This window comes from Leopardus geoffroyi, chromosome X (genome assembly GCF_018350155.1).
Source record: "Leopardus geoffroyi isolate Oge1 chromosome X, O.geoffroyi_Oge1_pat1.0, whole genome shotgun sequence".
Taxonomy (NCBI): Eukaryota; Metazoa; Chordata; class Mammalia; order Carnivora; family Felidae; genus Leopardus; species Leopardus geoffroyi.
In genome coordinates, this window is record NC_059343.1 from 8,466,479 (window position 1) to 8,492,436 (window position 25,958).

Below are 25,958 nucleotides of genomic sequence, written 5' to 3' on the forward strand. Positions count from 1 at the left end.
TCCTCCCCCTCCTCCTCAAAATTCTGTTACTTATCCTATAACCGGTGCTTGGTGCACTTTCCCAAGTAATAGGCCTAGACCAAACACCTTTCTTGGCAGGAAAGCTGGGGGCATGGGGTCAGTTAGAAATAAGTCTGACTTCCAAGTAGTTCTCAGAGCTCACAAGGTGACTTGAGTCTCAAGGAAGAGCCAAGGGGCCAGGCCATGTGCCAGTGCAAACTGGCCAACCTGTGCCATACCACAGTACGGCTGCCCTCTGACTAGCCAACACTCAGTTGGGCGACTTCCTGCAATAGACCCATTCTTTGTAGACAATAGAGCTTCTCCAAAAGCTAACACTGCCCTCCGCCCCTGCAGACTTACAGTTCCTCGTTTGGGGTCTCCCATGAAAGTACGGCTCCTTGAGGACCAAGGGAAAGAAATTCTCCCAGGACAGGAGATGAGTTACTATTAGGGTGACAAACTATGGCTAATCGTGTTACAGTATGATTCTACGGTTGCCCTTATTTCCAGGAATTTAATTTCAGAACCTCAATTTCTTCTCCAAGAAATAAAAATGACTCTGCTTTCGAGTCTTTAGTGCTTCTAGAATATCCTGTTTATTGCTTCCTCTACTGTACTATATTATGCTATTGATCCTAAAATTCCCAAAGAGGGAGACTATGTCTTATCCGCAGCTGTACTCCAATAACTCACTCAGGGTCTGGCACATAGCAAGTGTTCATTAAACGTTTGCAAGAATACATTGTTCTTCCTGATTCTCCCCCCCCCCACACACACACACACACAACAATCACATTTTCTGCCCTAGGACATTGCTATTGAAGAATACAAAGACACTGTCATAAAAAGGAAACATAAAGTTATTGCACATCAAGCTTTGCTAATAGAAAAGGAGAAGAAAGAAAAGGAAGAGGAAAGAAGAGAAGTTAGTACCTGTTATTCAGTTGACAGTTTCCTCTATAAATCCTATCACTCACGGAAAAGTTCTCTCTGGAAGCAGATTAAAAGTTTTGAAATTACACTGTCAGAGACAGTAAGACAACTATGAATAGAACGTAGCGTGAATGCTAGATTACTCACAGTGAGAAAGCCCCAACGCGGCCACAGAGACAAAACTCTAGGCGTCTGCAGGGGTTACAAACGGCACCAAGAGACTGCAAGTTTTTGCCCCACAGCTACAAGAATCTCCTGCATCTTAACAGTTTTGTCTTTGCTTTTACTGCAATGCAAAATGTATATGGGAAAAGACCCAAAAAATAAAAAATTCACAAAAGAAATGAATAGCGACATTATAAGGAGCCCAAGCATAAACGACATTATTTTAGTGATAATCCTTTAAAACATTGGATGAGCCTCGTGATTCAGCCTAGTGTTACTTATCATGGAAAGACCTGTAAGCACATGGAACTTCATCCTTAAATAGAAAAATGTCATAGGTGCCACCACAGAAACTGGGGATTTGGGATCACATCACAAGAAAGGACGTTTCTTACCTCCGACTCGCTAATCAAACCCAGGCTTGTTTTTGAGCAAATCTGAACTCGCAAGTTATACATAAGGCTAATATGGCCTCCAAAGGCTTCCACAGATGAGGAAGGACCCAAACTGGGAGCCTACTCTCTAAATCATTCTAGACAGAAATGGCTTGTTGACCCACCACAGCGCGCACTCAAATCACCAAGTTAAAGAAAGCTGGTATGGAACCATCACCAGGAATTATCCGGATGGAGCTACCATTCCTGAGGCCATATGCTCCACATTATTTGCTGCCAAAATTAAAATCCAAGCAATCTGCCTGGGGAATGATGAAGCCTGATCATCAGGCCACTTTAGAGAGAGCCACAGCATGACCTTGAGGCACTATTTATTATTAGTATTTGCTTATTTTCTCCCCAAAGGCTGTGGTTTATCCACAACATCTGGGCTTCATCGTTGACTGGAAAGCTTATGAGAGCCCTCGTGCCGAGTGAGGCAATGGAAACAGAAAATGATGTCGAAGGATTGTCAACAGGCCTTTGGACATTGCCAAATGGCATGTTCTTTTCCAAAGAACATTCAGGATGCAAATAAAAATCAAATAACACTTCTTCTTGGCAAAAGAATGGGCTTAATTTGCTTTTGTTTTCCTCTCTTGCTTTTAACTTGAACTGGTCTGTAGAGGGTTATCAAGTCTAGTTGCCCTCCCAATACAAAGAGCTTTAGCCAGAGTTTGAAAAGGAGAATTGTTACTCCCAAAAAGATGCCCCCTCCCCATGGAGAATTCCAGAGGGAAGTCACGTAAACTCCCTCTGCCTCCAGATTAACTATTTCGGGGATTTATTGGGCCGTTCTGCCTCTGGCAACTTGTCTGCTTTGGCCATAGTCACTTTTCAGCTGAAGTGACAGGTGCTCACCCTCCCTTCCTCTGAAGAGATCAGACACAAAGGCTCTTCCAGAACTTCGGAGTCCTTCATGCTCCAGCGATTTCAAGGTCATGATCCCCTGATGGCCCATGGTGGAATGAAAAGGGGAGGCAATGCTTTCACCTTACTCTTATATCATTCACGCCCTTGGTCGTCTATGATAAGGCTCTTTTCCTTCTCTGTCACTTCTTCTATTTCCTCAGGTGATTCAAAGTGGTCTAAGGCCTCAGCACTTTTGTACATATTACGTGTGCCCTCTTTCTGCCCTCTGTGCCTTTTGCCTCCTTCTTTGTCCAACTCCAACTCAGCCGTCAAAACGTAGCTCAAGCTTCACCTTCCTGCATAAAGAAGACTTCTCTGTCCTTCAGGACAGTATACAGGGCTCTTCCTCCCATAGTAGTCCTTTCACACCTCTGTCACTCACCATAACCACTGATTTACTGATCTGTATCTGCCATTAGCACCAAGTATTTTAGGACAGAAAATCAATCTCATCTGCCTTTGTATTCCCAGGCTTGAGCATAACGGGTGTTCGATAACTGTCCACTCAACAAATTAGGAGTTCACTGTGTTGAAAAGACAAATCAACAGAACAACCAGGCCTGCTCCTTAAAAGCTAAGGAAGAGGCCTGTTTCAAGGTCTCTGTCTTGAAAAATCGGAATGGACCCCTGTAACTTCAGAGCAGAGAGCACCAAATTCTCCAAGTTGGGAAACGAAGAGTACAATATAAAAGGGGTTGGCAAACTTTTTCCTATAAAGGGCCACGGTAGTAAATACCTTTGGCTATGTGAGTTTTAAGGTCCCTGCCTCAGTTTCTCGGGTCTGCTGCTGTAACAGGAAAGAAGCCACAGGCAATACACAAACAAATGGGTGTGGCTATGTTCCAATAAAACTGTACTGTGCTTCTCTTTTTGTTAGATGCTAAATTGAGAGTTACAAAGATGAAAAAGCCAGGGAGGCCATTCAGAAGAGGACATTATGGAGATGATACTCATTTTCAAGAAGATACACTCATCATTCAAAAACAAATGGTTTTGGGGCGCCTGGGTGGCTCAGTCAGTTAAGCATCCGACTTCGGCTCAGGTCACGATCTCGCGGTCCGTGAGTTCGAGCCCCGCGTCAGGCTCTGGGCTGATGGCTCAGAGCCTGGAGCCTGCTTCCGATTCTGTGTCTCCCTCTCTCTCTGCCCCTCCCCCGTTCATGCTCTGTCTCTCTCTGTCCCAAAAATAAATAAACGTTAAAAAAAAAATTTTAAATTTTTCAAAAACAAATGGTTTTAATGACCATGAACCAAGTCCCTGTACCCAGTTCTGTGGGTTATTTTAAGTTTGTTGGTGAGACGGAGGGCCTACAGCACAGGAACTGAAATTTCACAGGGCAATACTGCTAAGAAGACCCAGATCAGTCTTTCTTCCACTACGTAATTGTCACATTCCTGTTTATCATACTTAAACAAGAAGTCAAAGCATCACCTGAAAAAAATGTTTTGGGGGCACCTGGGTGGCTCCGTCAGTTGGGCGTCCGACTTTGGCTCAGGTCATGATCTCGCGGCTCATGGGATCGAGCCCCACGTCAGGCACTGTGCTGCCAGCTCGGAGCCTGGAGCCTGCTTTCAGATTCTGTGTCTCCCTCTTTCTCTGCCCCTCCCCTGCTTGCACTCTGTCTCTCTCTCTCTCTCTCTGTCTCAAAAATAAGCATTTAAAAAAATGTTTTTAATACCAAAAAGTAGAAGGCTCTGAAGGTCATGCATTTTCCATTTCATTCTTTTTCGATACCAATATGTCCTGTTCAAGTCGTTCATTGTTTAGCATTCTTCTTACGTCTACTACAAATTTCCACCTAAACCACCTATCAGTCAACAAATATCTGTTGAACACTTGCTACAGGCCAGTCACAGTGTCAGATGCAATGACAGTGCTTCTCAAAATTGATCATCCAGAGCAGGGGCCAAATCTCGCCTGCTGCCTGTTTTTGTAAATAAAATGTTATTGGAACGCAGCCACGCCCATTCATTTACATACATTCTAGGGTTGCTCCGGTGACAGGAGGGCATTGGCTAGGCAGTTGCAACAGAGACAACATGGCCTACAAAGCCTAAAATATTTATGATTTGGCCTCTACAGAAAGTGTTCATCAACCCCTGACCCAAAGTAAAGGACCCAAAACAACATAAATGTCCATCAGTAGGGGACAGGTTAAATAAAATAAGGGACTGCTAGTCTATAATTAATTTCCATATTGTTAGATACTACGAAGCCCTTAAAGAGAAGAAACTTAAAGCCCTTTCATACCCAGAGGTATGAAACTATCGCCATGCTCTGTTAAGTGTAAGCAACTCTGTCCGAATAGCATACTACAGTTTGTATATATCTGGGGGGGGGAGGGGAGCGGGTAGGTGGTGAAAGGGACAGGAAGAGAGAGAGAGAGATGCATGCTTACAGATGCATACGATATCAAGGAAGAATAAAAACATATGCAAGAATTTGGTGTCAGCGGTGGACTCTGGGTAAGTAAACGTTGGACTCCAGATCGAGAGGGGAGGCACATCTGTTTTGGACCATCCGAATTTTTTTTTTTTTAATTTTTTTTTTCAACGTTTATTTATTTTTGGGACAGAGAGAGACAGAGCATGAACGGGGGAGGGGCAGAGAGAGAGGGAGACACAGAATTGGAAACAGGCTCCAGGCTCTGAGCCATCAGCCCAGAGCCCGACGCGGGGCTCGAACTCACGGACCGCGAGATCGTGACCTGGCTGAAGTCGGACGCTTAACCGACTGCGCCACCCAGGCGCCCCTGGACCATCTGAATTTTTTAACCGTGTGCACTTATGATCTGTTTAACATCAGTAAGCACACAAAAATGAAATAAGTTTTCTTAAGATTTTATTTTTACGTACTCTCTACACCCAACGTGGGACTCGAACTTACAACCCCGAGATTAAGAGTTGCATGTTCTACCGATTGAGCCAGCCAGGCACCCCTGAAATAGTATTTTTAAAAATTAATACATTAAATAAAATCAAGGCTGGCTATTACCTCCAAGAAAATAAAGTTATGTTTGGCCAACCCAAATTTCCAACCAGCTCTGGACAAAAAATGGGCCAGCCCTTCCAACTTTCCCCACCCCCATCCACTTTTCATTCAAAGAAAGGGCGCTGCGGGAGGCCGTGGCCTCCTTGGTCTCAAGAAGCACTGGCTGTCCCACATGAAAACCGGGGGTACAATATGTGGATGTCTATGCACGTCCAGAGGGCTGACAAGCTCAGGTGAAGGCCGGTGGCAATAGCCACTGGAAGACGGAAGCACTGAAGGGCCAGAGAAGGGATCAGGAGCTCTGAGGGAAGGCCAGGAAGTAAGGAAAACAGGGGTAATGCATCATTACCTCGACTGACCTTCACAACAGCACCCAGAACAAAATGGATAACGGCCACACTGGGGGAATCAGCAAAAAAGTGTGCATGTCAGCCTTTTTCAGAACATGCCAGAAATTATGTAAAATGAAAACTGTCTTTTAAAACAGTGGAACTACTGTACTACTTTGGGGAACTGCCCACAGATCTCCAAATCTTTGGATTTGAAAACCAGTCTTGCAGCATGAAACACCAATGGAAATGGCATGATCCTTCATTCATACGTTCTTCAAATGCTCATGCACAATTTTTTTTAATTTTTCTTAACTTTTTTTTATTATTCATTTTTGAGAGACAGAGAGAGACAGAGCATGTGCGGGGGAGGGACAGAGAGAAAGGGAAACACAGAATCCAAAGCAGGCTCCAGGCTCTGAGATGTCAGCACAGAGCCCGACGTGGGGCTCGAACCCACAAAAACATGAGATCATGACCTGAGCCCAAGTCAGACGCTTAACCGACTGAGCCACCCAGGCGCCCCGACATGCACAATTTTTTTAAATGTTTATTTATTTTTTGAGAAAGAGAGAGAGAGAGAGAGAGATCGCGAGTGGGGAAGGGGCAGAGAGACAGGGATAGAGAGAAGATCCCAAGTATGCTCTGTGCACAGAGCCAGATGTGGGGCTCAAACCCACGAACTGTGAGATCATGACCTGAGCCAAAATCAAGAGTCAGACGCTTAACTGACTGAGCCACTCAGGCACCCCACATGTGCACAAATTTTTAAAGCCTGTTAGCATATAACTGATATATCAAGAAAACACAAAGCTTAGAGCCAACGATCCCACACAATGGGAATACTATTTGGAATTGATTCTTTTTAAAATGAAAAAAAAAAAAACTTTATCATTACTTGAATGTTAGGAAAATATAAACAGCATGGAAAACTCAACAAAAATAAAGTTTTAAAAGCCATCTAAGTTTCCAGATCCAGGGATCGTTTTATAAATCATTTGATAATCCACACACACAAAATAATTTCTTTACAGTACTAGGTAAAGATTTCAAAGTAGAGCGGCATGTACTAACCTAGGTGATTTCGAAGTGAAATCTCTGCCCTTTTGGCACTCCGATACCGACAGCGACCTTCCCTCTGGCCCCCACCTTTGAAACGCAATGTCACTCAAGGTTCTCTGGCTATTTTGAGAATAAGCAAATCTCATTACTCAAGACTTTTGCAAACTCATGCCACCCAGAAAAAAGTTAATGCCTTTATGTTAATTTGATTCACTTTCTATTTTTGGAACTTTATTACTTTGAACACATGCCAGTTGTCATGTTTCTAATTTAATTGCCTAATTGTGAAATCTCAAGGCCATGTGTATTTGGACTAATTTCTGCTTTAGGGAGAAAACCCACCACAAATAAGTTATTTAAAAAAAACACAATGACCCTTGAGCACCTGGAATACATGGATCCTTAAGACCACATATTAATACCATTTTTAAAAGGCACTGAGCTGAAAATAAAGAAAATACTTTTTATTGGAAAACTCATAAGAAAACAAAAGAGACATTAAATGAATATATGATTTGAAATAAGTGTTTTCAAGATGTTAAAATTCCTTGAATGATTTAATTACTGACTGTAATTAAGTGTTGAAGAGTTGAAATACCCACTTATGAAAAAAAAAAATCAGGAGGTATCACAATTCCAGACTTCGGGTCACATTACAAAGCTGTAGTCATCAAAACAGTATGGTACTGGCACAAAAATAGACACATAGATCAACAGACCAGAATAAAAAACCCCAAAGTGAACCCACAACTATATGGTCAATTAACCTTCAACAAAGCAGGAAAGAATATCCACTGGGAAAAAGAGAGTCTCTTCAACAAATGGCGTTGGGAAAACCGGTCAGCTACATGCAAAAGAAAGAAACTGGACCACTTCCTTACATCATACACAAAAATAAACTCAAAATGGATTAAGGACCTAAATGTGAGACCTGAAACCTTAAAAATCCCAGAAGAGAGCAAGGCAGTAATTTCTCTGACATCAGCCACAGGAACATTTTTCTAGATAAGTCCCCTGAGGCAAGAGAAAAAAAGCAAAAATAAACTAATGGACTACAGCAAAATAAAAAGCTTCTGCACAGTGAAAGAAACACCCAACAAAACTAAAAGGCAACTTACAGGATGCGAGAAGATATTTGCAAATGACATACCCAATAAAGGGTTAGTGTCCAAAAGATATAAAGAACGTAGACAACCCGACACCCCCCAAAATCAAATAATCCAATAAAAAATGGGCAGAAGACACCAACAGACATTTTTCCAAAGAAGACATCCCGATGGCCAACAGACACACGAAAAGAACATCAGGGAGATGCAAATTAAAACCATAATGAGATATCACCTCACACCTGTCAGAATGGCTACACCAAAAACACAAGAAAAAAATACGTGTTGCCAAGGATGTGGAGAGAGGGGAACCGGTTCCTCTTGCACTGTCGGTGGGAATGAATGCAAACTGGTGCAGCCACTATGGAAAACAGTATCAAAGTTCCTCACAAAGTTAAAAACAGAACTGCCCTGCACTCCAGTAATCGCACTAACAGGTATTTGCCCAGAAAGTATGAAAACGCCAATTCAAAAAGATACATGCACCCCTATGTTTATAGCAGCATTATGTACAATGGCCAAATCATGGAAGCAGCTCAAGTGTCCATCGATAAAGAAATGGCTAAAGAAGACACGGTATGTACAAATATATACGCATATATATTTGATGGAATACTAGTCAGTCATTTAAAAAAAATGAAATCTTGCCATTTGCAATGACACGGATGGACAGAACTAGAGAGTATTATGCTAAGCGAAATAAGTCAGTCAAAGACATACCGTATGATTTCGCTCATGTGTGGAATTTAACAAACAACACAAATGAGCAAAGGAAAGAGAGAGAGAGGGAAACCAAGAAACAGACTCTAGACGATAGAGAACAAACCAATGGTTACCAGAGGGGAGGTGGGTGGGGGGATGGGGGAAATATGTGGTGGAGATTAAGGAGTGCACTTTTATGAAACCCCACAAGATGTATATAATCAGAAGCACATTAATCAAGAGTAAGCATTTCTCTCTTCCAGGCAAGCACACACATATAAGTACGTATCCACTGGTTAATCAGAAAAATACTCCAATGAGCCAGAACATTAATGTGTTTATACAAAGACTGGAAATATACTTTGCATATCTTCATCATTTGTAAGAATCAGGAACTTGATCACAGCTACCAGTTCCTCGTTTCATATCACAATTTAAGTCTAGAAGGAACTGACATAATTTCACATTCATGTTTATACATTAAATCAAGGTGAAGTGAAGTTCTGGAACAAATTCCAGTATTCTTGGTTTCTCCTAGAACTGAAACATTATACCCTTTGATAAGTTATTGTTGATTCGCTTAGAATGATTTCCTGCAGGCCTTATTTTCCAGAACATGTCTCTTAGCATTCTTAGTCTTGATGTCTCATCTTTATATCTGTCTAGGGGTCTAACATATCATACGTGAAAGGTCACAGAGAGTCAGATGCAGCCCCAAAACTACTCTGTTGTAAAACATCTTGCTGACATGTTACCATTGTCAACAGAAAAATCATATGAAGAGCCTTTACTTCATGAAAACAAAATGAGAGACAGCAAGAAGAAACAATAAGCCAGTGTCCAGTGCAAGTAAAGGACAATTCAATATAGAGCAAGAAAAGAGTACAGCTTCCAGTTAATTAACTGTCTACTTTGGAAAATGATCTTAAAATTTAATATTTTCATTATTAAGTTCTTATGCCCTTCCGTTTGCTTGCTAATCATTATCAAAGAAACAAAATTTTAATAGTAGATATATCTCTACTTTCCAACCAGAATTTTTTTAATCTTTAGAATAATATCGACTAGAATTCCAACACAAATTTCTCAGAAGAAATAAATTAGAACTATCAGTTATTGAAGTCTTAAAAAAATTGAAGTTAATATTTCAGTTAGATTAAATCAAGAGTCCCTAGGTGCTTAGGTAGAACACCTTTTATTTGGCTTATCCAAAAGAACAACTGGCTTTACTGAGTTCTGGTTTTATGAAATGTTCTTGAGGGAAAAAAAAATACATCACGGCTTCATATTTACTATTAATTAATCTACTAAACAGAGTAAAATTTCCTTCCCAATACCTAATCATGAATATACAAAGACTATTTCACTTCGCGATGAAAAGAAACCTGATTATTAGCATTCTATGAGGAGTAAATCAGACTTCATGACTCGTAAGAAGCAGTAACATTTTTAAACAGCATTAGGTCAATTTCATGGTTGCTTCAGCCTTTTAGTCTTGTACCCAGGCCAAAAGCACAGCTTCTGGAAGCAAATGTTGTGAATCAGATGACAAGTATAATATGCCACTAAAAGCAACAGCCACAGTGGTGTTAGCACTCAGCCAAGTCCCATGCCCTGGACGACTATGTGATGGAGCAGGTATTCAGGGATGACCCACACTGGCCAGTCCCCACTGCCTCCTGGGGACTTTTTCCAAGACTCGTCTCTGGAGGAGCAGACTTAGCCCAAAACGTATCCAAGACTGTGACCCTGGCATACAGGAGTAGAACGGACACTGAGTCAGCTGACTAAAGTGTGGTACATATTTTACCAGGAAATAAGGAAATCTCAGGGTACAACTATACTGCGCAGAGTAAGGGTGTGGGTACAGAGAGTTGCCCAATTTTCCTGGTAGTTCTGCTTGGACTAGTCAGTAAGCCTCCAACTCTTGTATCAAATCACTTGATACAAGTGATTCACATCCACTATTAGAACCATTACAGAATCTTTGGTTGGTGTTATTGTTGCTGTTTGGTTTTTCTTTCATTATCATAAACATAACTCCACAATCCAGCTAGACTTGGAGGGGAGTATTAGGAAAAATATGGAACCCACAGAACTGCAGCGAGAGCACAGAGATTATAGGATATTTCCAGCAGATGGGGGTGAAGGGGTGCCTTCATGAGCTACACAAGCAATGGTCTGGTAGTTAAGATAAAACACAAGTCAAGTGTTGGTCAGCAATAGTGGTCTTCCTGTTGGCCTTGGCATTCCTGGAGCCAAAGCCCTCCATGGCTTCTGCAATATTCCTTCCCTCTTTCACCTTGCCAGAGGCCACATGCTTGCCATCCAACCACTCAGTCTTGGCAGTGGGGATGAAAACCTGGGAAGCATTTGTGTTGGGTCCAGCGTGTGCCATGGACAAGATGCCAGGACCCGTGTGCTTCAGGATGAAATTCTCATGGTCAGATTTCTCCCCAGAGATGGACTGGCCACCAGTGCCATTATGGCATGTGCAGGCACAGTCCTGGCACAGAAATTCCCAAATAATCCTGCGAAAGCAGGAACCTTTATCACCAAATCCTTTCTCCCCAGTGCTCCGAGCACGAAAGTTTTCTGCTGTCTTTGGAACTTTGTCTGCAACCGGCTCAAAGGAGACATGGCCCAAGGGCTTGCCATCCACAGTGACGTTGAAGAACACGGTGGGGTCGACGGTGGCTGGACAGCACCAGAGCTTCCGCGGCAGTGGCATCTGCAAGGCCACCGTTACAGAGCTCCAGATAAGAAATGTTTTTCTTAGCATCTTTGACTTTGGAAGAGCAACACTGTCCTCTTTAAGTGTCCTACTTAAAGGCTCAATACTCAGCTTCAGAAAATTTGTAGAGACAGGATATAGCCTGTACTATCAGTAGCTACTCAGCACTATGTTCTTTCTTTTACGCTGTTCCCAGTATCTCTGAGGCTAGAAGTGTGTGAGCTACCTTCTCCAGGCTTTGTGTCATCGCGGTTCAGAGTGAGGCCACACAAACAGGACACACTCACGGGGCAGGAGAGAAGCCAATGCCCAGCATGGTGGTGGCAGGCAGGTGTGTGGGCTCTGGCAGATGAGCGATGGGAGGTGTTGCCAGGTGCTTCTGGCCACGGCAGGTAGCTGAGATCACCGGTGGTTCTTTCTTTATGTTACTATCCGCCCCATTTCGATAAAGGTGGCTGCCGGCCTCTCCAGTTCCTTAGTAAGCCTCCAACTCTTGTATCAAATCACTTTCTTCTCGAAATAGCTAAAGGTTTTCTGTTTTCCAAATAAATCCTGGTTAGTGCAGAATGCCTTAGTCATGACTCAGGTTCATTGTTGGTAGGAGGTAATCGGGTTGGGTTCCCATAGGAGCAACCCCGGTACCGACACTGGGCAACAGGCAAAGGCTTAAGAAATCAGACTGAGCTCAGTCTCAGGGATGGCAACTGTCAGTGGGGACTCTGACGCCGGGCTGGGTACCAGAGGTAAGATTCCAGTCCTTGGCAGGAACAGAACCAATTTGCTTCGGACCTCGCCTCAAAATCCAACGTCGACATTTGAAACAGTCGTGTACTTCCTCTTCTTGCCAGGCACAACCTTAGCACAAGCAAGATAAAGACTTGCACTAGATTGTGTGAACCGACACAGGGGTGCCATGCTCTCCTAGCTGCTGCCGCAGGAAAGATGGACCACAGCTTTCATGGTGCTGAGAGGTCGCTGGAGACTGACGGCAATAGTGAAGATTCCCTGGAAGGTCAGAAAAGCACCTGGGGACATGCTGCTATAGTCTCTGACTCACTCGTGTTCATTTTCTCCGCATGCTAGCTGCTGCTGAGGGCTGTGCCCTCTCCTCCCCATGTTTCCCCACATCCTACAGCTCTACACCCCTTGGAGAGCATGTGGTCTTTCTTTGCGGTCTTTGAAGAACCACTGATCACATTGATGGGAGTTTTACGTTAATTCGTGACTAGTTAAAAGTGCTAAACAGAAACTCACTTAAACTTTCTGGAACTTGGCTTTCTCTTTCATTAAAGCGTGATGCTAATCCTATCATCCCAGATTTGGGTGAGGATTAAATGAAACATTCTATGTTATAAGGGCTTTAGAATGTAAAGTATTACCAGGAAAATTCACTGTAATCACATCTGTATAAAAATGTCTACCAAATACTTCCATGAGCCTTCTGCAAAGCCATGCACTAAACAAAGGAAGTAAAGGCCCTCAGAGCAGAAAAGGATTGCAAAGCATAACAAAAGCCAGAATTAAAAACAAAACAAGACTGTTTTGTTTCTTTAAAAATAATATCACCAGCCAAAACTGTTTGACTTTCAAAGTCACAGCTTAGAGCATGCTCAAACAATTTCTAAAATGTGGAAACATTTGTGGAACTTGTGGGAAAACACAATTTCCAAGAGCTTTACTCAGAACAAACCCACGAGAAATAACAATGTCCACATCGGCGCAGACACACAGCAGCGCGCACCCATCCCCAGCGTGGCCTGGCCCACCCAGGATGTAGGCCTTAGAGCACTTGGTGACAACACTGATCAATGGCGTTTCATGAACAAATCTTAGAGAACTGGCTCAAGGTTTCTCCAGACATCCCGAATTGCAATGTTTGGAACACGGAGTCTCAGCTCGCGTTCCCCTACGAGTGGACCCTGAGACAAGGATGTGAATGTATACAGTTTATTTGGGAGGGGAGTCAGCGAAGGGGCAGACATCGGTAGAGGTGCGTTATCAAACAAGTCACTTCTGTGGCCACTGGGGCCCGATCCCATCAGAGAGTGCTGGGAGACAGTGTGGACCACGCCGCACATTTGTCCCAGCTCTCCGGCGCCTCCCCATCCAACACTTGCCCAGGGCTCCTTTCATAGGCGTTAACTCCCTAGTGCTGCCCATCATCAGAAGAAAAACCAAAAGGAGCCCTCAGGAGCAGGGCTTCAGGTGTTCCTGCTGAAGGCTCTCCGGGTGTGGAGCAAATGCCGAGGGAAAACAAAGAATGACCCGGCCCCAAATGTCTGAGGGTCATGGTGGAGAAATTGTGACTTAGACGATGAGAATGCTAAAAGGCTAACACGGAAAGCAAAAGACGCGCATCACCTTGTAAAGGACGTCGCAGGTGGCTGGGTTAAATGCAGGGGGGAGGTAGCAGAGCCAGAAGGCTTTCACAAGGTTTTGTTCACTAGAAATTTCTCTCCTCTCCCTACGTTTGAATAATACATAGAACTGATGTAAGGTGATTAAATCCAAAGCTCGGGCTGCAGCTCCAACCGCAACACTACCATACCATGGAACGTTTCCACTGCTGATTTCTAGAGGCTGCGGTGGGCGGAGGAGTGTCTACACCACGGTGGCCTCTCCCACCCACATTCCCCCATCCTAACGGAGGTCTGGACAGCCCCACGTTTTCTTCAGCGTATGCTGCTTAGAACCAGTCCCGGGGGTTCCTCCTACCACCTCTGTCCTTCATAATTCTTCGCTCAAATCTCTGCTTAAACCATCCAGGGGTCTCCAGCTTCCTCCCACAGAGGACTCAACAGGCACTTCCGTTGGTCGCCACCAAGCCTTCATTCCATGACATTTCGTTTTCTCACATTGAAAAAGTTGGCTTCACAGCAGCCTAGGAATGTGGTGCAAATGCAGAAAGAGAAAAGATCTGAATAAAATGCAGAGCAAAAATACTAAAAATAAATTTCTTGTTTACAGCAAGCTCGAGTCTGGAGTAAAAGTAAAATGAAACATATGTTAGAGACCTTCCAATAATGGGTCTTGGATCAAGAGGGAAAAGGAGGAGGACATGTTGAGAGGAGGGCCCTGAAAGTGACACAAGGGCTCGTGAATTATGACATGAAACTTATATCCATTTAAGTGACCAGAAGAATCGGAACCAAGCAGACAAACGCTCAGTTACATGAGTGGCACAGAAAAAAATCCTCCCCTTTTATTCCTGAGTCTCCAAGAGATGGAAAAATCAGCAAGTCTTACACTTATTAATCCACAGCTGAGGTTTTCAGAAGCAAAGTCAAGTCAGCAATGAGATCGAGGGCATAATAGTTTTTCTTCCCATTTGACAAATGCACATGATTTGTATTACATGTTATCATATGGGATATAAATACTTGATACACTTAATATGGACTTGCTGTCTGGGCTGATGGCCGGCGAGGACCACAACACGATGATGAGGATAACGCTGGCAGAGGTGATGGTTAACAACTGAGTGCTCACAGTGTGCCAGGAATTATGAAAAACATTTATAAGTGTCACTGCTTCAGTCTCTCATGATGCAACTGTAAGATACTATTATTATCCCACTATACAGTGCTGAAACTGAGGCTTGGCATTTCAGAATGAATAAACGGTGGCTCTTAGAATTTATCCAGATCTGTCTGGGTAGCCCACAAGCATACCATCTCTCCGGTGGTGGCATTTGGAAAAGAGTATTACTTTGATGCACAATTTAAAAAATGTTAAATCTGTAACTTTTAATGTAGGAATTATTTAAATTCTATGCCTCTAGGTTAGGAATTGGGGCTGGACATTCTCTTCAGGCATTGCCCACCACTCCTTTCTGCAAGAAGGGCAACCTGGTAGACAGAAAAGGGACTAACGCCGGGTACATTTGGTTTCCAAAGCTTGCTTTCCAACCCTCTAGCTGTGCCAATTGAGGCAAGTTAGTTACTGGGGCAGGCAGAATTCTAAACATGGCCCCCACAAGATTCCCATCCTCTGGTTAATCAAACACTAATCGAGGTACTGTTACAAAGGGATTTTGTAGATGTAATTAAAGTCCCAACTCACCTAACCTTAGGATATGGAGATTATCCGGCTATGCCCTTTAAAAGGCAGAAGTCTGGGGCGCCTGGGTGGCGCAGTCGGTTAAGCGTCCGACTTCAGCCAGGTCACGATCTCGCGGTCCGTGAGTTCGAGCCCCGCGTCGGGCTCTGGGCTGATGGCTCAGAGCCTGGAGCCTGTTTCCGATTCTGTGTCTCCCTCTCTCTCTGCCCCTCCCCCGTTCATGCTCTGTCTCTCTCTGTCCCAAAAATAAATAAACGTTGAAAAAAAAATTTAAATAAATAAATAAATAAAATAAAAGGCAGAAGTCTGGGTGAAATATGTGATAGGAACTAAAGAGTGCACTTCTCAGAATGAGCACTGAGTAATGAATAGAATTGGTGAACCATGATATTGTATACCTGAAACTAATATAACACTGTATGTTACCTATACTGGAATTAAAATTTAAAAAAAAACTTTTAAAAAGGCGGAAGTCAGAGAGATTGCAACCATGAGAAGGATTTGACACAGCATTTGTGGCTTTAAAGATGGAGGGACCATGAGCCAAGGAAGGCTGGTGACCTCTCCAAGCTGAGAAAGAGCCCAAGCCTACAGCCAGCAAGGCAGCAGAGACCTCAGTCCTACAGCCACAAGGAACTGAGTTCTGCCAACAACCTGAATGAGCTCACAGTCGATTCTCCCCCAAGAGCCTCTAGTACAGAACACAGTCACTAAGTTTGTAGTAATGTGCCACAAAAGTAATAGAAAACTAGCATAGTTACGCTCTCCAAGTTGGTTTTCTCAATAATCAAATAGAGGTAATCATGCATACCTTGCAGCATTACCAGGAGGATTAAAATGAGAATGTACTTAGAGCGTACCTGACATAGAGTAGGCAACAAGTGTCACCAGTGACTCTGGAAGTCAAGGCTGAGAGGCAACTGCACCTTATCGCTAATACAGACAAGATGTAAAATTAGCATAAAATCACAAACTAAATATAAATGGAATCAAACTATGATCAAGTAGAAATCGAATCAAAATGAACACGCACTCTACAAAGCTGGTAGAGGAAGCCACTAACTTATGAAATAAGTTCCAAGGGCCTATTTTTAGGCCAGTAGTTTGGAACTGGGTAGGCATTCCCCCCATAAGAGCAATGTTAAGACCTGGTGATGACGGCTGAAGTCATTCACTTATTAGGTGCCTAACCGTGTTCAGGAGAACCCAGTCATAACATGTAACAAGCTTGCTTTCAGGGGGGGAAAAGTCCTTTTCGTTTATAGCACAATTTTGCTCTAAAAGGAACTTACGTCTATTTTGCATTTTTAACCCACATAGCAACATTTTGAGAGAAGCACAGCAAGGAAGAAATGGCAAGCTGACGACAAAGGATTTATGCTAAGCCAGGAGTCCACATTCCCCTTGCAGCTAGGACGGGGCCATATGATGGAGTCCTGGTCAACAGAATGCAAGCAGGAGTGATGCGTGTCCCCTGCAGGTCAGGCTCGTGGGACGTGCCACATTCTCACCCCACTCCACGGAGCACACGGATTGGACCTGGAGGAGCCACGAGACGGGAGAAGCCTGAGTCCTTGAATGCCCACACGGAAGTGTGCCCTTCAAACCCCTGATGTCATTCCAATGCTACCAAAAAAAAAAAAAAAAAAAAAATTGAGTTCTAATGTGTTAAGCCACGGAAACATTCAGACTGTTCCAGCAATTAGCTTTGTGTTGCAGCCAGACACTTGCTGAAGTTTTCACCTGGGACGACCCGGAAGGCAGACCCCACACCTTTAGGATTAAACTGTTAGCACATGTTGGGTACTCCTGACTGAAATTAGAGCGAGGGACTGCAGAAAAAAGGGGGAAGCCTGGGAGGGGATTTCAGTCCCGCCAGCAGAAATGAATGGAAGAGGGACTCCAGAATTGGAGTCCAGAAGGTTGAAGAGGTTTACTCTTCTAGATGCCCAACTGCGTAAAATAGCGAAAGGCTTGGAACACGAGCGCGTGCTGGCCTCCATTGGCCAAATGACCTTAGAGGCTGACATCACCGTGGTTGGTTAACAGATGCAGTTCAGAGCGGTTACATTTTTGCCTGAGGTCACATGACTGTATGAAGTCATGGATCCAGAATTCGAACTCATATCTTGTGAATCTGACTTCAACCTTCTTTCAGTATGTTTCGCAGCCAAATGCGGCAGTAAATTATAATTTTTAAAAATGTGTTGATGGTTCAGGAGCTAAACAACAGTGAATTTCCTTGGGAACAAAATAAACTTTCCGCGCTTTTTATGGGAACCAGGGGGTGAAAGCAGTGCTTCGATTTCCCTAAAATGGGATCCCTGCATTGTTTTCACTTAGAACTCCTTGTTCTCCTTTTATTTTAGAGACAAAATGAGTTTGGCCTGCTTTAGGCCATTACTGTCATTTTATTAAAAAATTAGATTTGAGAATTTCCTTTTTTGTTGGCAGAGACTATAGCATATATTTATCCACCCTATTGATCTGATCAATGTTCACAGTGGAAGCTTAATAAATACTTACAGTTACGTGACTCAGTGATAAAAAGCACTGAATAGCACAAGGCGCATGCTAGAATTATCTGTGGCTCATTTCCATGGTTCGATGGTAAACTCTACACAGGGAAGAAGTGAGTTTATTCCCTCTTTCTGACTAGCTTTAGAGCAACATCAAGCACATCGAAGTACACAATAACCAACTGCTACGGACAATTAAAAAGCATGGATATCTTAAGCGACATAGAAATAAACACACAATGTCAGACTGGGAAGTGTCTTAATTTGGGTCCCCCCAGAAGCAGATGCTGAAGCAAAGATTCGCGGACAAATAGTTGCTTTGGGAGGGGTATTAGTTTCATGCTGCTGCCGTGATCAATTACCACAATTTTAGGGGCTCAAAACAAAAAACTTGATTATCTTTGAGTTCTGGAGGTCAGAAGTGCAAAATGGGACACACTGGGCTAGAACCGACGTGTTGGCGGGGGCTGGGTTCCTCTTAGATACTCTAAGGGAACCCATTTCCTTGCCTTTTCTAGCTTCGAGAAGCCACCTGCATTTCCTTGTTTGTGGCCTCTTCCTCCATCTTCAAAGGCAGCACTGGAGCATTTTCCAATCTCTCCCTTCTGTCATCATACCTCCTGAATCTGGCTGCCTCCCTTTTTCACCTCTGAGTGACCACACTGGGCCCACCTGGATAATCCAGGCTCATCTCTCCAGCTAGAGATTCTTCATTGAACCCACATGTGTAAAGTCCCTTCCGCCACGTAAGGTTCTGGGATCGGGACACGGACATCTCTTGGACATCTCTTAGGAGCCAATATTCTGCCTACCACAGGAGGTGACCCCAGAAAACGCTGGCAGGGGAGTGGCGAAGTGGGACAGAGAAGGGAAAGAAGTCAATGAATGTGAGTTAACAAGGCAGCCATCGCCCAGGGCAACTGCCCATCCATCGCCATGTGAGGGCTGCTCTCGCGGTCACTAACTCCGACACACTGGCTTTCCCGGTGACGCCAGTGGGCACCCATGACCAGAAAGAGAGTGCCGGGGAGACCGCTTCAGGGGTTCTGCTCAAGCACTTGCCACCAGGGAGAAGTGGCTTCCGGAATCATCTTATCTGACCATATTCCCTTTTCTTTGCAGAAGAGCAGAAGCCCAGAATGTCGAAGGGATTGCCCAAGATCATGTGACCAAAGAAACCCACCGAGGGCCGCTTCCATTTAGTTGTGTCGGGTGTGACATTATGTACCAAGGGTGTGACATGTGCTTCCACATTTAATCTTCATGGTCACCCTTATGATGTGAGTATAAATGTGGTCCTAACAAACTTAGCCAAAATTACACACCTAGGAGTCGTGTTAGATGTAATAAGTGGCTGTCTGGCACAACAGAAGTCTATGGAGCATGGGTAGGCCAAATCCAGCCTGCCCCCCCCCCTCATTTTTGTACAGCTCATGAGCTAAGACCTAAATGCATTATTCTAATTGTAGTCTTGACCCACCTATAACACAACAGGACTATCACCTCCCTAATTCTAGACGCTATACTTCTATTGACGCAATCCAAGAAAATGTTTATTTTTTGGAAATTGCCCCAATAAGTTAGCATACGCTGACAACTGATTCTTAGTTAAAACACATACACCTAATTTTAAGTTGTGTCCCCTCTATCCAGGATTCATACAGGTGGTTTTTCTGCATTTACCTTTATGAATTTTTATTTATCCTTGTTATAATCCATTTTGTTAGATTCAATTCATTTTGTTATTTCTTTCTTTTTTTTTTTTTTTTTTTTTAGTCTTTCCATGCCTTTCTGGGTCTTTCTTTTTTTTTCCAATATGTGAAATTTATTGTCAAATTGGTTTCCATACAACACCCAGTGCTCATCCCAAAAGGTGCCCTCCTCAATACCCATCACCCACCTTCCCCTCCCTCCCACCCCCCATCAACCCTCAGTCATTTTGTCAACCACTCTTCTCAGCTCTACAGCTACCTATGAGGCACCTCGATTTGAATGGCCCCCCGGCTCTGAAAATCACACAGCCAAAAGGGAACTCATCCTCCTTCCGCCCAAGCCTGTACTCCCCCCTTTATGGTCCCCAGCCTACAACTGTGCAAAGGCTGCCCTTACCATGGGCATCGTCTCAAGGGGACACTATGTTCTAATGTCTGGCACCTTCTCTAGCATGCAAGAGTGAGCTCACTAAATTTCAAAGGATAAAAAGGAAAGAAGGGAAGGAGAGGAGGGATGGGGAGGAAGGGACGGAGAATGGGGCATTTCTACACTTTTTAAAGAACAGTAAAGAGATAGAGGCTCAGCATGAAAAAGATGTAAAGGCAGCATTGCTGTGCTCGGGACAGAGTGGATCCTAGGGTCCCCAGTGGCCAGGCATGGGCACCCCGACTGTCATCTCCTAAGGCCAGCCAGCGAACAGCAAGGTGGAAACTCCACCATCTCAGTAGCGGGATATTGTTTCTCCGGGTTATCGCCCAAGTCGGTGCACGTGGAGGGTCTTTTTGGCTTCTGTGATCGAAGATGCTGCTTTCACTCAAGGGGACTTTCCTCAGAGAAACACTTGGAGAAGCACACGCCCACTTGGAAAAAGTAAACAACTTCGAGGACAGATTATGAAGCACCTCCACTTGCCTTCTGAACTAAGAAATAAAGATTACAAACCCTTAGCCTCACGGCGTTATCTGTATGGTGATGCTACAGCATTGCTGTATTATGACTTTATAAATTAATTTTGTTATTTCAGCGAAATTTAAAAGTTACAGTCATATTACTTTAGGGTGAATAGTTTCCAATTTCATCAATATGTGTGCAAAACTTAATTATTCCAAGTCCCAGCAATAAGATCTTGAAATAACTCGACAAGTGAACCCATCTCCCACAGTCCCCCTCACCTTAGGCTACGGCAAATTCCCTAAGGGTCACCTATCTGGGGGCAGAGATCTCCAGCCTGCCTAACTTCCCCAAAGCTAAGATCCAGAAAATTCCCAGTGCTTCCAGCTGCCCAAAAGGTATCTCTAAATGAATTATTATAATTCCTCACAGCTTGTGGGTTTAGCTGTATTTTCAGAGAGAAATCTCTGAAAGGAGATGACTTCATCTGGGCAAATATTTTACTGTAAAAGGTACGAGACTCGGGACTTATGAAAGTCTCATTCAAAACTGCGTCAGGAGACAAAATCTCCCCCAAGGAGGGGCAGAGGAGAAGATGTTGACAGGTCCACTATGAGCTCTAACCATGTATGTGCATCCCGAGAGAAATCATTTCTGGCCTCATATTTTCCATTTTAATGTCTCAACAGCAGAACATAAAGCACCTCCAAATTATATCAGCAGCCACTGCAACGAGGCTCAACTATGGCCAGGACTCATTAAAGGCCAGAAAGATCCCTCCAGAAGTGAAATAATATATCCTGGAGGGCAGGTGAGGAAACTATGAGTGATGGCCACCAAAAAAAGCAACTCGTTTGAACAAACCCCTGGTGTTCACAATTAACCTCGTTAAATTGCGTTTTTCATTTCCAGCCTCTTTTCTGAACTTGTGTTTCCTGCGGATCTTTCACACTGTGGGGGAAATTAAGCCCCTGCAAATAATATAATTTTGTTTTATACTTTAGTAGGGTCCCTGAACAGCAGCACTATTGGGAAATGCAGAATCTCAGGCCCCACCCTGAACCTTGTGAAGCAGAATCTGCATTTTAACCAAGGCCCCAGGGGACCTATGTGCACAGACACGTGAGCAGCACTGGCCCGCCAGAGAGTAGCTCAATGATAATGACTGGTGTTGCAGCTCAATACTTAAAAAGACAGCCCAATTTAAAAATTGGATCTAAATAGACATTTTCCCAAAGAAGACCTACAAATGGCCAATAAACACATGAAAAGATGCGTGGAATCATTACTCATTAGGGAAATTAAAGTCAGAACCACAATGAGACACCACTTCATACCTATTAGGATGGCTATAATTAAAAAGATAGACAATAACAAGTGTTGGCGAGGAGGTAGAGAAACTGGAACCTTCACACACTTCTGGTGGGAATGTTAAAACAGTGCGGCCACTTTGGAAAATGGTCTGACAATTCCTCATATGGGATATGAACCAATAATTCTGTTCCTAGGTACATACTCAAGAGAATTGAACACATATGCCCATGCAAAAACGTGTACGTGAATTGAACACATATGCCCATGCAAAAACGTGTACGTGAATTGAACATATATGCCCATGCAAAAACTTGTACATGAATGGTCACTGCAGCATTATTCCTATTGGTCAAAAGGTAAAAAGACCAAATTGTCCATGAGTGGATCAGGGATAAACAAAATGTGTTCTATGAATCCAGTGGCATATCATTCAGCCATAAAAAAGGATCATGCACTGATACCTGCTACAACACAAATGAAGCATGGAAACATTAAACTACATGAAAGAAGCCAGTCACAAAGGACTAAATATTGTAGAATTCCATTTATATGAAAGGTCCAGAATAGGCAAAACCATAGAGACAGAAAGGAAATTAATGGTTGCTTAAGGCTAGCAAGGAGGGTGGGGTGTGTGTGGAGGGAGGTGAGAGCTAAAAGGTGTGAGGTTTCTTTTTGAAGGGACCTGAATGTTCTCAAATTGACTGGGGTGATGGTTGCACACAGCTGTGAATACTGTGAATATACTAAAAACCCACTGAGTTGTTTCAAAAATAAAAGGCAGTGAATTCCTCTGTCATCGAATTTTCACGTAGAACACGCTGCCCAGCTAGAGATATGACCTGCAGGCTAGAACAAAGATCACAGACAATAAATGCTTTGTGCTAAATGATACACCACTGATGGACCACTTCCTGTGTGCCGGGTCCTATGTTGGCCCCGAACAGGGATTTTCTCTTAAAAATTCTCCCCAAAGTTCTAGGAGTTGATTAGTATCATTGCCATTTTACAGATGAGAAAACTGAAGCATTGGAAACCTATCGAAGGTCAACTGGCTGGTGAGCAGTGGTGAAGCTCAGCTCTGAACCCACGGAGTCTGGGAGCAGAGCCCACACACAATCTCCCTCTCCATCTTGAGTCCCCCTATAAGCGACTTCAGCTAACTGCTAACTCTCCTAGTCAACACGCAGGTAGCAGAAGAGCCCCACAGGGCGCAGTGAGAGGTGGGGGTCACCGCTTGCCACTCAACTCATATTCTCCAAGTCCCACTGCTTGTTGACTATAGGCAACCAACGTTAAATGATTTTTCTCTTCGTATCAGGAGACAGATTGGCCTATTCTGATAATCAGCTTCAATCTCATCCTTCTGAGTTTTCCCAAACGTAAAATATTTTGGAAAAATCAGCCAGCCCCCCCTTTTTTTTTAAACTGGAAAAACACTTAGTCAAACAAAACTGCCTATTTTCAGAAATGCCCTGAATGAGTAAAGGACTAGTCAAATTCCACATGGGATGTGTTTCCATGAGTCATATATAAGAAAAAATATTTCATGTGTGATCACAAGACAATGGTGTCTATAACAAAACTCCTGCCAAATTAACAACTCCAATTTGATTATTTAAAATCACAGCTAACACATATATAATACTTACTATGCCCTGGGTACTATTCTAAGTGCTTTCTATTTACTCATTTAATATCTACAGTAGCTCAGAAGGTATTTTAATAGTCCCATTCTAAAAATGATGAAACTGAGAATTAAGGTTTTGGCAGCCAGAGCTGGAGTGTGAAACCGGACAATTTATACTCTGAACTGCAGTCTACTAACTGCTCTTGACAACTGATGGAAGAAAAAGCTGTAGCCTCTGCAACCACTGAAATCAACAAAATTTCATGCTTGTAGTAATTTCCACAAGCTCCAAAAAGAGTTTTGTCAGCATGTGATGGTTGTGGCAGCTTAGGTGCATTTGACCAGGTTGTTTAAACATACAAACTAAGCCAGAAGGCTACTCAATGTTAGAGACCAGATGAATTACCAGAAAAAAATAGGGTCTACCCAGCCAAGAAGGCATTTCTCTTGAAGATGAAATCCCATTGCTATGTCTGCATGGAATGGAATTACTCAAAAAAAAAAAAAAAAAAAAAAAAAAAAAAAAAGAAAAGAAAAGAAAAGAAAAAAAAGCAAACAGTATAGCCAACTAGTCTATTTGTATTCCCTACCATAATTTCAAACAACTTCATGGTTCATTAGGTATTTTGGCATACTCGGTAAGTATTTTTTAATGGAGAATGATCACAAAGCTTTAAAGTAAATTAAAAGCTCCATAATAATCAATCATTATCAAGTAGGCTTTATCCCAGGGATTCAAGGAGGTTCAACATCAGGACAGCTATTGATGGAATTCTCTATGTGTTTACATTAAAGGAGGAGGAAAATAACATTGTCATCTCAACAGATGCTAAAATATATTTTACAAAATTTCAAAGGCTTGCACATTAAAGAAAAGCATAACTATTAATAAATCAAGATAGAAAGAACTGCTTCATCTTAGTCATGGGGTATCTACCAGAAAGTGATAGAAAGCATCCTTGTTTAACAGTAGAAACTGAGAAAGTGGCCCCATTATAGTCAGTAGCAAGACAAACATGCCCACATTCAACATCATACCCGAAGATCTCATCAATACATATGACAAGAAGATGAAAAGAAACCTTAAATAAAAAAGACTATCGCCCCCACCCCCTAAAAAAAGATTATCCCGAACTATTGTTATTGGGAGATAAATGATTTCCTATCTACAACTCCAACCGTGTTAATTTAAAATTTATTAGAACTAATACAAAAGCAGTAAGGTCAACATACAAGTTAATAGATTTCCTCCATGCCAACAATAACCATGTTGAAGACATAATGGAAAACTAGATTTCACCTAGGAAAGCAAAACAGCCATGAAAGAAACAAAAATAAATCTGTAAAGTGCTAAGGAATAAAATTAACAAGAAATGTGCCAGACCTATATGAGAATTTTGCAAAAATGAAAATCTGCTCATTGCAGGCATCACTCTGATGAATAATTATCATCAAATGGGAGCATGTCAGCTCCTAAAACCTCACAAGAGGGAGATGCTGAATTATTCACGTTGGCTGCCCAGGTCCATTTTGCCAAGTAACAGATGCTTTGCCAGTGTGGCCAGCTTCAGAGCCAAAAGCATAGCCCAAGATAAATTGGGTATTTATCTTCCCCTTCTTGAATGTTTATAAGCCCCCTCAAGAGTACAGGGCCCCACTGATGCCTTCCTGGCCAGCCTTCTGTCATACCCTGCACAGTGCCCTGAAGGGGAGGGTCTGCACACAGGCATTGTGTGTTGGTGTATTGTGAATTGCCTTACCATTTCAAGGAATATCAATAGCTTCATTTATTGAATGAGCCCACCCAGGTAGCTTATGTATTCAGGCCATTTTGCCATCAAAACTGCTTTGTGGTGCTGGTCCTTTGTGTGCATAGCTCCAAAATGTTGTGATCGTAATAACTGTAGAGCTACAGGAGGCAATAAGGCTACTGAGATTGGCATAGAAGGATGGGACATATGAACGCAGTCACAAGCAAAAGTAATCGCATGGTCCTGGGGCATCAGTTCCCAGTAATTTAAAACAGGAAACAAAGCTGGGATGTTTGCTCTCTTCAAGAAAAGATTGTGCTGCGACTATCCCATGGGGTCAGTCCTGGGAAGAGATCTGCTAGGAATAACTGCGGCACGGCACGCATGCTGTTGAGGGGTTAGAGGAGTGAGTCTTTCAGCAGAAATGGGTTTCCCGAAAACACTAACTCCTGAACACGCTGCAAGATGGAGAACACTATAAAAATCTATGGGCCGCAGGATTCTTGAGCCCCACCACAAAAGCAAGTGGGAAAGAGTAAAATTTATTTAATAGAATAAATCCTTATAGTACCATGATTTGCAGTGGCTTGATGTTTTCTGTTTATTTAAACCTTCTCCCCGATTTCCAACGTGATACATAGTCACTGAAGGAATAATTAATACTTTTCATGGTGAAAAACAGAAGCGTGACTTTTACAGATGTATTTTGCCAT

The 25,958-nt window shown here is 43.0% G+C and overlaps 2 protein-coding genes across 2 annotated transcripts in view; both read right to left on the bottom strand.

The window, feature by feature from the left end:
- ARHGAP6 (Rho GTPase activating protein 6) overlaps nt 1-25,958 on the bottom strand; it is a 453,678-nt gene that overhangs the window by 348,547 nt on the left and 79,173 nt on the right. The window lies entirely within an intron of this gene.
- LOC123595113 (peptidyl-prolyl cis-trans isomerase A-like) lies at nt 9,637-11,419 on the bottom strand. The gene has a single exon (XM_045472361.1). The coding sequence runs from the start codon at nt 11,417-11,419 to the stop codon at nt 10,826-10,828; it is 594 nt and encodes a 197-aa protein (XP_045328317.1). The 3' UTR covers nt 9,637-10,825.

Bases quoted from the DNA above. Each gene is read 5' to 3' on its own strand.
- LOC123595113 (XM_045472361.1), bottom strand. From the start codon at position 11,419: ATGCTAAGAAAAACATTTCTTATCTGGAGCTCTGTAACGGTGGCCTTG.